The 12831-nt window shown below is 38.8% G+C and overlaps 1 protein-coding gene across 14 annotated transcripts in view; it reads left to right on the top strand.

Moving 5' to 3' along the window:
- ABLIM2 (actin binding LIM protein family member 2) overlaps positions 1 to 12831 on the top strand; it is a 140449-nt gene that overhangs the window by 49948 nt on the left and 77670 nt on the right. For all 14 annotated transcript variants that reach the window (XM_064653330.1, XM_064653329.1, XM_064653323.1 and 11 more), the window contains exons 3-4: positions 1817 to 2000; positions 11063 to 11178. In XM_064653330.1, the coding sequence (XP_064509400.1) occupies positions 1817 to 2000; positions 11063 to 11178 (300 nt within the window). The remainder of the gene's footprint in view (positions 1 to 1816; positions 2001 to 11062; positions 11179 to 12831) is intronic.

Below are 12831 nucleotides of genomic sequence, written 5' to 3'. Positions count from 1 at the left end.
ATGCTGGGTTTTTTGAAAGTCTGTTTAAAAAGCACATCCTTAGCAAAAATTAGGACAAGGGTGAGAAATAAAAACGTTAAAGCAAATATGTAAAGCCTGTGGGATAAAGGACATGAACAATGAAATGCAAGATAAATCATCTAATCCCTAGTTGTTGTCCATGGCATGGGCAATATAATTGGAATTGTTTTGACTTAGAAGAAAGATTAATTAAGCCATAGTTCTTCAATTCTTGACCATGCACTAATACAGTTTCAGCATGATTGTTGTTTTCTGTCACCTAGTGATTGAGGCCATCTACAGGGAGAATGATGAGAACTTAAATGCCCACTCAGGGTTTAAAGAGGGCCTTGAGCCCAGCCCTGCTGTGCTATGGTTAAGAAAGATGATAAAAAAGGGGTGGGTGATTGTATGTGTTTTTGAATGAATGTTCAGGATCCTGTGCTTTCTTGGGGTTTCTGTGTTCTGTGTGTTATTTTGTCCCTTGAGCATTCCTGCTGGACTAATTTCTCATAGTTTAGGTGCAAGATGACTGATTCTATCATTGCAAACAGGCTTTAGTGGGAGCTGACATTTAAAAACCAAAGTGCCTGTGGACTCCCAGGTACCTAAGCAGAAATCTCAATGTTCAAATTTGGAAGTGTGGATACTTCTGCTATTTTGGGACGAAGGCATTGAGCAATATTGCAGTGTTTTGTACATGCAGCCCAAATTTGATAAGCAATGTTCCCACTCTTCTTCTGTACTCTGTGTGAGTAGTGACAGTGCCACAGTTCTGTTCAGCGTTGTTTGACTGGAAGCATCATTTGCTGATGGAAACACATTCCTAAATGAACACCCCCAGGAGCAGAAGTATATAGTAACAAGTATGATGCTGTGACTTGGAGTAAAGTAGTAGTGAGCACAGCAGCAGAATCACCATTTTGAAGTCCAAGTCTCCTTATATAAATCAAATCAAGTCTGTTTTTAAGGATTCTGGTCCATATGGATGAGGATCATCTTCTACATCTCTGTGTACTTCTATATGACTTCACCAGACCATTGTATCTCTCCCATCTTAAAAATGTTCTTAAAATACCAGCCTAGCTCCATCCTTGTTGCAACAGAGAAAGCCCCTGAATAGTCTTACAAGTCTTTGGTTGATCAACATTAACCCTTTCCTACAGATTTAGCTTAAAAAATAGAAATTGACAGGTAGGATTAAAACTCTACTTTTACCAGGGGCAGATGGTTCTGGAGGTGCCTCCAGTTCATGCTTGGTGAGTGATATTTATCAGGTGAACGTAAGATCTGATTTAAAAAAAAGGATCTCATAACCTTGTGGAAGATTACAGCAGTTGCCATGTGCATCACATCCCCTGTTTAGAGAGAGCAGTATTTTAACCACTTTTGTGTCCAGGAGGAATATCAGACACCTGTAATCTGTCAGAGAAGTTTCTTTGTAACACTGGAGCTTTAGATTTTGAAGGTTTATATCCTTTATGCATTTTCTTTAACCTCTTAAATATGTTGGGTGTTGTATATGCTAACCCTGAACTCAGCTCCTACGGACCTTAACTTTGTACTTGTAGCCACTGCACTGAAGTTAATATTTTTACATGAAATAAATCCAAACTATTAATGTACAAAATACATGACTGATGTAATTTACTGTAAAAGTAGTGATTTTCAGATGCATAGCTGTTCTGTGATCATATACCTGTTTGGTGAAGAGCTTAAATATTCCACTAGGAACCATAGATGAAAAATCAGAATTGTCTTAGATCATGAGCTTTGCTTTTTCAGCCTGCTGAGTCTGCATTTTCTCTTTCTGCAGCTTGTGGATGTGACCTGGCTCAAGGAGGATTTTTTGTGAGGCAGGGAGACTACATCTGTACTTTGGACTACCAGAGACTCTATGGCACACGGTGCTTCAGTTGTGATCAATTCATTGAGGGAGAAGTGGTCTCAGCACTGGGCAAAACCTATCACCCGGACTGTTTTGTGTGTGCTGTCTGCAGGTATGTTTTCTACATGAAGTTCTGTTTCATTTAAAAGCTAGATTTTGAAAGAGGGATGCCAGGCATTCAAACCTATAGCCTATAGATGGGAAAAAAAAAAGTTCTGCTTTCTGTTATCCACTCCTTAAAAAATTGCAAAACTAAAAAAAGAAAAAAAAATCTGCAAACTTTGAGTACCTCCCTTTTTTCCAAATGTTTTTTTCTGGTTTGTGGTATCTTATGTCTGAGGTTTTCAAAGTACTTTAAAAACTGCCACTGCCTTTACAGTCAGACCTTTTGTCCCAAATGTTGCCTTATTTTTCTGGTGTCTGCTGTTTCGTCAGTTGTTGACTGAACTTACAAAGGATTCCAATGCCAGTGGCTCTCTTCAGTGAGCCAGCTGGACACCGTATTAATAGATTTAAAGTGAAGTTTCACAGTGCTTCTTCCCAGAAACTTCAAGAGCCATTTAAAATAGGACAGAAAGGTCCTGGGCTCAGGAACACGTGTTGGATTTCACCAAGGATCTCCATTAGCCATGAGCGTGACAAGTGACACAGCATCTGAGCTTTTTCCCCACTAAACCCCAGTGTAGTTCAGGGGGATCATTTCCCAAGCAGGTCACAGACTCAGCACTACAAGCGACTGATGTTTTCCATTTGACCTGCATCATAATCCTCTTGTATGGAAATAGCACAAACAAATCTATTGAAGACTTGGGCAAGAAGCCTGAAGTCCACTAAACCTTCAGGAAATGTAGTGTTACAGGATTTTGTAGCAAATGAAAATGCTGCAGTAATTTTTCTGGCCTTTATCGGTACAAGAAAAGTAACCCCACTTTGAAAGGGAAAGCACAATGAGGCACTGATGCACCATGTCTATGTCCTGGTGGCTCATGCAGGTGACTGTGCAGTCCAAAACCAGCGTGTCCGTGTCGCTGTGGCCGTCTGCCACCCAAACCTGCCTGGCCTGTGGGGCTGCTGAGCTCAGATGTCCTCCTGTGCTGACGTAGAAGCAGGACTTCAAATTCCACAACAGCTGTGGCTCATGGCGGGATCTCGATTTAATAAAGCAAATGCAGGAATAATTAAATAGCCATGCTAAGGGGAAGGCTCGTGAGATTGACAAGCCTTTATTATATTAAATTTTGGCCAAGTTTTGCTTTGTAATAGGACATCTTTTCCTTTTGGATACTTTAAACAAACATGAATAGCAAAGGTAACAGAAAAAGCTAAAATCTTTTTTTTTTATTTTTCTTTTTTTAACAGGAGGAAAAATTATTTCAAATGGATCTCGTAAGTGAGATCTGACTGCAAGTGCTCTTGGCCTGCAGCCTGGCAGTGTTACAGCCCTTCTACACATGAGCACAGCTAATTCTTGGTACCTTTATTCTTAGCACTAGTACCTTCTGTAAAGCAAGGTACTTTTTCATTTAAGAGAAATCAAAGAACTGGTTCATTCTGTTTTTCCTGCTAAATGCACTTGTATCCTCAGCCTTAGGGCTTAGCATTCAGGCATAAATTATTTACCTGTGTGTTACTGTACTTAGCAGCTTGGTACTTAACTGCTTTCAGTCAGGCTGTTGGATACACTAACTCCTGCTGTATTTATCAGTCCTTCAGCTGATGGTTTGGAGCTTGGTGGTACAATTTGTCTCATCTCCCTGGAAATTTGGGATAATTTTCTTGATTACTAAACTATTTATTTTTAAGTATCTGAGAATTCAGGTGAGCTGAATTGCAGTACTGTGAAATTTATGCTACAAATATCATGTGTGGTGAAGCTTTTAAAAATGAAGTTCCCGATACAGTAATATTGTAGCCTAATGTTCTGTATAACTAAATAGTTGTATTAAATGCTATTTCACTGTTTCTAATTATTGCTATTGAAAACTTCAGTAGAGAGACCCAGATTTCCTTCTGTTACTTTCCTTAGCAGGACACACAAATTCATATTGTCTTCATCAGAGCCAGCTAATGCCCTGCTGACTAGCAGGATTCAATTAGTGTCTCCCAGGGGGGTTGTAACACTGATTTGTGGTGCAGAGCAACAGAAGAATCCTGTCATCTGTTTATAGGCTTTAAATCAGCATTGCTTCGATTACCTGGGTCATTGCAAGCCACACATAACTTGTGTTTTTTATGGTAAAGAATGTCCTATCTAAATATCATCAGCATTTATTTTATTGAGTGACGTCCTCAGTAAAAATAAGGTGAGCAGACTATAAATACATGTGATTTAAGCAAAAAAAGAAATTTTTGTTTGTTTAAAAAACCAGTGATATTAAAAAGAAAATTAGAGCCATTTGATTTTGCGTACAGGATTGTAAAGCCCTCTACTGTGGCATTTCCTTGGGTGGGAAGAGCCAGGAGAACCATTTGTGTCCTCCTTTCCTATAGATGGGCAGAAGCCTTAAGTACTGGGCCAAAGCACACTGTCTGAAGCAGTTGGCCCATGATGCATCTGTCATTGTCTTTTATAGCTGGACTTTAATGTGGGTGCTGTGTTAGAAACCTGACTTCCAGAATGGTGTGGACTTGAGAGATGGTGACTGCCTGCCAGTGGGGCTGGTCCTGCTCTCATGGAAACCAAGCCAGGCTCTTACCATCTTCAGCATGAAAACACTGGCAGCAGAAGGCACTTTACACTCATGACACGTGTCTCCAGAATGTTGCAGGATTGTTAAATGCCTTAAATGAGCACTTCTACAACCCATATATTTCTGTAGCTGCTGAAGTAACACTTTTAAACTGTTTTTACATTGAATAGTAAATCGGTGACAGTAGCAACTCCTTTTTTTCTTATTTTCAGAGAAGACAAGATTTGAATAGAAACAAGTGGGAAGTGTATATTACTTCAGATGGTAGCAGCAGTGAGAAAATCTAGCTAGCTGGAGCAGTGGGAAAAAGTCCATAATCCAAGCCCACTTGTCTCCTGGAGCTCCTGATATTACTACTGTTGCATGCCACATGGCCCAGAGCTTTATTCCCTGGTACCCTCTGCAGTGCATTCATAAACTGCTGCCCTACTCTGTGAAAAAGCTGGTGTGTCAGAAACCCAGCTCATCCCTGGGCATCCTTTGGGAGTCAGATGCTCTTGCCCAGGACTTCCACAAGTCACAATCTGAAAAAAATGAATTGGTATTCAGAGAAAAACTATTAAAAGTACAGTTTAATGTGCCGTTCTATTTGATTGTTTATCTCTATCTTGTTTTGACCAAGTGGCTCTTAAAACAAAATTCAGGTTTTAATTGCATGTTTGCTCTGCTGGCATAAATCCCTTCTTCTTCCAGTGCTGTTCATAGTCTAGTGAAACTGTTGTGGTTTTTGATGATAATGCCTAAAACTAGGAATGAGTGGAAGAATAACAACATAGCCTGAAAACTGTTGCAGATTGAATACTTACGGTGAATTCCCAGGAAGTGGGTGAGCAATCTTACTCTTGCAGCTTCATTAATTGGAAGGAGCCGTGTCCTCCAGAGGGTTGCCAAAGACATTGCCTCCAAAAGCTTCACGTGTTTGTAAAAGTGAAACAGAAAGAGGGAGAAAACTGAAGCTGGCTGTAGCAATAGAAGCTGAGGTTTATTAAAATTCTGCACATACTTCTTATATGGCTGTCAGAGACAGGACAGTGTGGCTCTTATGCAGGATGGGAAGGGGCAGGGCACTGAGTTTTCCAAAAAGAAATGTGTTGTCATATCGTGATGTCATATCGTCATATGTGATAATACTTCTAAAAACAGAATTTTCAGGAGACGTCTTAGTGTGTTAATAAGTTATATAGATTCATTAAGCATATGTATGGTTTGTATAATGTTGTATAATGTTGAAATCACATAGGCTGTGATTTCAATGTTACTGATGAGCTGGAGTTTGATTTTATGGGTTAATATATTTAGTAAAGTTGGGGGGGAGGGTATGCACCCAGCTGGAGGAGTGTATATAATAGTTATCTGCTGAATTTCAATATTCTTATAGCTAAAAGTTGAAAAAAATTGTGACATGTAAATGGTGAAGAGAGAAGGACAACTTTTCTCTCTGGTGAATAGATGAGCACATACATCCCAGGTCAATAAGACAGGTTCGTGTTTGCTTTATAAAATTTGGATACCTAAGTTATGTGTTTTTCTGAGTTTAGAAAGTTTTCTCTTGAAACAGCAGATTGAGAGAAGCTGAAAATGTGCCATGTAGAGGTTAACAGTGTGTGGAGTGGCAAGAGGCAGCTACATATAGTCTTCAAGGGGTTTTGTGCCAAACTCAGGTCTAAAACTGCTCTCAACAAATTTATATTTTTACTATCTTCAAGAAGGTAATTCATTGTTGCCAGGCAGGTTTTTTTTCAACAAAGGATTTTGTAGTCCTGCATATAACACTGCTATTTCTAGAAAGAAGCTGAGATCTTTTGTGTAGGTATGCTTTAGGAAACTAGCATAATACTGAAAATTAGAAGTTCAAATTCAGTTCATTCCTAAACATAGCACTGATGTCAGACTTTTTGAATATGCTAAAGCTTTTTAATTTCTCACTTTTTGTAGGGATGCTGAATTTGGAAAGGGTTTGTTTCCCACTTAAGCAGTACCAGGTGCTTCTTAAGGCATCTCATGAAGTGGTCTTCTTCATCTGGATGTTGAGACCAAGATTTTGAAATCAGACTGAGTGTTCTTGGCATTTTGATTCTAACCCAAATATATTTATTAATATATGGTTCTTTGTGAACAAAGGAGTGGTGTTGTGCAGCTCTTCAGGTTTAGGGTCTGTTGCTCTTCAGGGGAAGAGTCTGGGATATAAGTCCTATGAGGAGTGGCTGAGGGTACTCTAGTTATTTAGTCGGGACAAAAGATGGCTCAGGGGAGACCTTATTTGATTAACCCCTATGGTGTACTGGTGCATGGGGTTGTTCTTCCCTGGTTTGAGGACTTAGCATTTGCCCTGGGTAAAATTCATGTAGACAGTAGATAGCATATAATATCTACTTTGTATTATCAGTTTTAACCCCCTGGGTCGAATTTGTCCCTATGGAGCAACCTTGAGGGATGTGATTGTACCAGGTACAAGTTAGAGCAGAATTTGATCCTTAGGTCCTTAGGTTGCAGTCTGACATTACACCTGACCTATTGTAACTGCAGTCAGCTACTGAAATTAATAGCTTCGCTCTCCCCACAGCCCTGACAGTATATGCTTCTGTTAATTTTTGTATATCAAATTTAGTTGACTGTTCAACCACGGAGTCAGACTGGCAGTATAAAGAATAGAAGGCCATCTATCTGCTCTGAATAAAACTTAATATTTTCTTTTGTCCCAGAAAGCTTGAAATGACTTGCCCACAGCTGCATAGATTGAGGCATGGTGCATAAAAGGACAAGACAAGGACCTGACTGTCAGCACACAGTTAACCCTGGATTAGGCTGATGATGATTTGATGTTTTACAATATAATATTTTTTATGACCTCCAGTTTTTTTCTGGGTTTACAAATATTGTAGGCAGATTGCTAAAACAAAATTCATTGGGAAATGAATCATAGATGTGTTAAAATTCTACAAGCCATTTCAGAGAGCTGTTTTAAAGATGCTCTTAATTCTCATTTTAAAAATAGATTATCCAACTGTGAAAATCTCACTGAATATTTATTAAAGGATAAGTAGCTAATTAAAACCCTGTCCTGGTTTCAGCAATACCTAACAATGTTCAGTGGGTGACTGGTGGTGAGATATCATTGTATTTGAAGGCAGATACACTGCTCTTAACCTAAAATTCTATATATAGTCCTGCTCACAAGTTAAAGAGCTCAGAAACTGAAACCTTGTTAATTGACTGATACCACCTTCTGTTGTGCCTTCACTCCTATTGGCGTTGAAATTCTCAAGCAGAGCAGCTTGTGAAAGGGAGAGGTCAGCTGTTACAGAAATACTGACAAATGTGTTGGGTATGAATTCTGGATTCCCAGTGAACAAGACAGTGAAGCAAACTCTGAGACTTATTTATGGGTTTAGAAGACCTGTGAGGGAAGGATATGTCTGTCTGTACCTTTGATTGTACCTTCCTTTCCAAGGAAGATTTTTTTGGGGTTTTCTGGGTTGAACATCTGTTTGGTTTCCCACACAAGGTATCTTGCAGATTTGGAAAACAATAAAGAATTGAAATTATTGCCCTGTCCCATTGGAATGGAAGAGCACTGTGATTAGCTACTAAACCCTTAGAAAATAAACCAAATATGATGTGTTTATGGGCTAGGAAAGCCCCCACATGCCCTGCCCTCTGAGGAAACTCTGTGACATGCTGTGGTGCCTGTGAGCTTTGGTGTGTTTGTAGGTGTCATCTACCTGGTTCTGTCTTTGAGCCGTAGGAGGTCAGTTATCATATTCTCCCCTTCTGCTTTTAACTTATTTCTGTTTAGATTGTCTAGTTGCTTAATGGAGATGAGCCAGTTCTAAGTGGTCAGTCCCTGCTTCTGGTTTACTTGCTGCTTGGTGCATCTGTTTAAGATGGGCTTCTCTGTTCAGCTAGAAGTTCAGCTGGATCTTTATTAGGCATATCACTGAGTCAATAAGATATATTAACCTCACCTCTGACTACTGCTCTTAATATACCAGATATAAGACTGCTCAGTACTCGTGGTCATTCTTTAGAGCAGTGAATTGCTCACAGCTCCCAATACATCACCATCCCCAGGATTATTAATGGTGCAAAGCCTTCTGTTTTACTGAGACATCTCATGAGAGCCTGGTTGGGTCATTAGCTGAGTCCCAGTCTTGGTGTCCATACAGACTTTGGCAAAACACTGTTGGAGGTAATATCCTGCCCAGGGCATGCAATTGTGCATAAGAATGAAAGATGCCAGAGTAGTTGTGTGGCAGTGAGTGTAGTGTGATTGTATCAGTGGAGCAGGTTACTGGTTTTGTGGGGGTTTAATCTGGAGCAGATTATCAGTGTTTATAATAACTCTATGTCTATCTGTAAATCAAGGTGAGATGTCTTCTTGAAAACACGTAGGAGATCAAATACAAGTTCTTGTCTCAGTTCTGGAACAGTTGACATGCCTTGGCTTGTGTCTTTCCATGTCAGTTAATAGTGCTAAGTTGTAGACTTGATTCTGTAATATTTTGTTACAATGAAAACATGATTAAATGGTTTCTTTCACATTGGCAGTAGAAAACTAGGACAGCATTTTAATTATATTACTCCATTTTTGAGACAGTTTTTGGTAATTAGTCATTAATTTGTATTATCTGTATGGAATTATATCACATTTACTAATTTTATTCAAATGTATGTACATTCATTTGAATAAATTCTGGATTGGACCAGATGAGCTCCAGAGGTCCTTTCCAAACTCAACTTTGTTGTGATGTTTATGAAAACCTTTTAATATTCCACGTATTAGAAGTTTCTCTGACTTAAAGAAATATAAAAATCTGTTACAAACAGTTATGACTAAAAATAATTATTTTTTCTTTACATAAGACATGAGCTTGCTGCTGCTGGATTGCTGCAAAACAGGACAGACTTGCTCACTAGAGTGTGGCTCCATCACATCCTGTCTGTCACACTAGAGACAGTGTTGTCTTCTGATTAGGTTATTGACTAAAATTCATGGTAGAAAATCCTCTCCTAAATTGATGGAAATTTAGGACACCTAGCATGGCGTTGGGGCTGTTTCTGCCAGAGTCATACATGGAGCATTTAGTTGTGTTGAAGATCAAAACAATTTTGAAGTCTATTTCCATAAAATATTTTTCCTTACCTTTAGGTAAGTGAGGAGGTTGCAAGTATTTGGAGTATAAAGTCATTAGCACAGGGAAAAGAAAAGGTGAAAATCAGAATTCATTATCAGATATCCAAAAATATAATAATATTTAAACTCCATGTGTCCTCATGATTTTTAAATTATTGCCAATGGTCCAAAATGGATGGCAGAGCTGAACACTTATTTAGCTGATTTCAAATAGATTTCAGTAACATTATATAGAAAGAAAGGATAGCATTGCTTTTGTTCTCTATCTTCATAATAAATTTCTTTTAAATGCAATTCAAATGTAGAATAAGCCACTCTTAGGTGGTTTAGGGAGCAAAATAATGTTTAAGTTTAGGAAGAAGTATCTGTACAGCTCTTGTAGTGAGACAACCTCTCAATTGGTATGAATTTGATAGCATTTGTGGGGAAGTGCCATGCAGAGTTTTAATGAAATGCTAATGAAATAATCTGATCAGATGGAACTCACCATGAGGCAGAAGGTCTGTGTTATGTTTGTGCCCCACTTAAGCCATATTTTGATAGCTTGCTTGGGATTTAGCTGGACATGAGCTTTGGGTGGAGTGAAATGTGTTTCTAAATCCTCACCATCCTTTGCTGCATATGAAGTGATTTGTCCATCTGGTCCCCTTAGAGAAAAAACCTCAGCAGTTTCTGTGCCCAAACAAGAAAGTACACGGCGGAAAGCTTTTTGTTTTAAGGACATTGATAAAAAGGAAGGATTTAATTAAGTGTAAGGAGAGCTGTTGTTGAGTAGAGCAAACAAGTAATGTAGACACTGTGGGTTTTATAACTGGCATACGTTTTCTCCTTTGAATGTTCCACCAGCATTTGCTTTCGGAGCACACAGATTAAGAGAAGGACCTTGATATGGTAAAAGTTGGGAGGAAAAGTGCTGGTTTTTTAATGTAGAAAAGTCATCACTCTCATGTAGCATTTTAACAACATAAGAGCAGCCACATTTGCCTGTACTTACTCCTTGTAATGCCAATTTTATTTTCATTCTGTAACTGATCCTGTTAGCAATCAACCCTGGCCGATACTATGTTTCTTAGATATACAAGGATTTGGTCTTGAGTGCTCATTGTGTTTTTGTATCTTTAGAGATTTATTTTTTTTTCCCTAAGAAGCTGTAGAATCTGAATTTGCAATTGTCTGTTTGATATGTCCCTTTGATACTTTAGCCTCCATGTGGCTGGAAAACCATGAGCGAGAAGTGAGCAAGCAGAGAAAAAGAAGCCAGAGTAATAATCAGTTCTTTTAATGGAAAGATATTTAATTTCGATAAGGCATGAGACTGTAACTGGTTTCCTTTTGTTTGCACTGTTGTAGGTTGCCTTTCCCTGCAGGCGACCGGGTAACTTTTAACGGGAAGGAGTGCATCTGCCAGAAATGTTCCCTGCCCCCTTCCAGCAGCACTGGCTCTTTCCCTGTACAGAACCTGCGGAGTAAGTAGAGATTTCTGCTGTTTTCAGTCTGTGCTTCATAGTCTGCACAGGTTTAAGGAACAGAATTTTAAACCAATTTGTGTAGCTGGAACTTCTACCACTACACTGCGCAAGAGGTGTCATGAAATACAGTGTAGTCAAAATACGTGAAAAAGTGTATGGTGGTTTTCCGAGAAAGTCTGATATTAAAAAGAAACACAGGTGGTGTCATTACAGGATTTACAATACACAGACTGTCTCAAAAAATTTGGTTAGAACTGAACTAAATCAAATTATTCGGAGAAAAAAATAATATGGATGTTAATATTTTTGAGGATTTAGTCCAAGTCTGGCTAAAATAAAATCTAATGTGAGATTTAATAATTTTTAAGTGTTCCAGAAAATACAGTGACAGGACTGCATGGCTAGTTAGTACATAGGAAGGATTTAAATGTATGAAATGTGACCAGGGGACATTCGCCTTGACCTCAGTACTATTGTGTACTAGCAGAAGATACAAACACTACAAAGAAATGTCGTCTTTTCACACCAGATATTTTTTGCAGTAGATCATAGAGTGGTGGTGTTGCTTTGAACTCTATTTCTTTGCTGTTTAGCTCATGAAGTGCTGCCATGCTCTAAGAACCCACCACCTTTACGTAATTAAACAGCAGCAGCAATTCAATTAAACAACAAAGACAGAAATACTTTTATTGATTATCACATCAAGCTGGATTCAGCATGGCTGAGGAAGGGCCCCATGGATTGCTCATCTTCCTATAAGGAATCCAGCCCACTTCTGGGAGAAATCTCTCCCTTTTTATTCTGTTTTCTTTTTTCCCCCCACATTTCACTTCAGAAGTTTTCACCATCTCCTCTCTACGTCTTCTCAGCAAAAGCTGCTGTGTGGATGCATTGAGAGATGTTCTGCTGATTTTCTCTTGCTAATGCCATTCTCTTTTGGGGAGGGGATCACTCCCTTTGTTAGCTGTTATCTCTACTCACCTAATCAAGAGATGGATCATCCTTAGCCATCATTGCTGACCGCACTTGCAAATCCATACTTTAATGGCCCATCATCTGTTTGTTGTTTGTCTCCTTGTCCTATGGGAAAAGTGCCTTTGACTTTAATGAACATTATTTGCCTGGTTGAGTAACTGTCAGAACAAGTTCATTTGATTATCTGTGATACAGAGTCCTTTAATGTATTTACATTCCCTTTCTCTGAACTCATACACAAACCATGGAGAGTTTTTCTTACATTGCACTTCCCCAGCTCTCTCGGGTCACTGCACCGAGTCTCCCCAGCACACTGGTACCTGCAAACCTCAGCAAACCACTTGCCTCTGAAGGAAACAGCACTGGAAGTGTATGTTTGTAGCAAAACCTGACCTTGGAAAAGGAAGGTTTAGCCTTTCCTCAAATTAAAGCTCAAACATATTTATTTAAACCTCAAATACATGTCTGCTTTAAATCTCACTAGAAATGGATGAAATCTTTCCAAGTGACAATACACAGAAAGTTAGTGAAATATCTAAAAAGATAATAAAGAATTTGGCAACAATGAGATTAATATATAATATGTGAAAGAGCAATATGTAATACCACTTGTTTTCCAAGCACTTAATCCTTAGGCTAGAACCAGTATTTCAGGAATAAACAAGCACTATCAGA

This window comes from Pseudopipra pipra, chromosome 4 (genome assembly GCF_036250125.1).
Source record: "Pseudopipra pipra isolate bDixPip1 chromosome 4, bDixPip1.hap1, whole genome shotgun sequence".
NCBI classification, from domain to species: Eukaryota; Metazoa; Chordata; class Aves; order Passeriformes; family Pipridae; genus Pseudopipra; species Pseudopipra pipra.
Note: the sequence above shows the minus strand (reverse complement) of the source record. Positions and strands in the feature narration are given on the sequence as shown.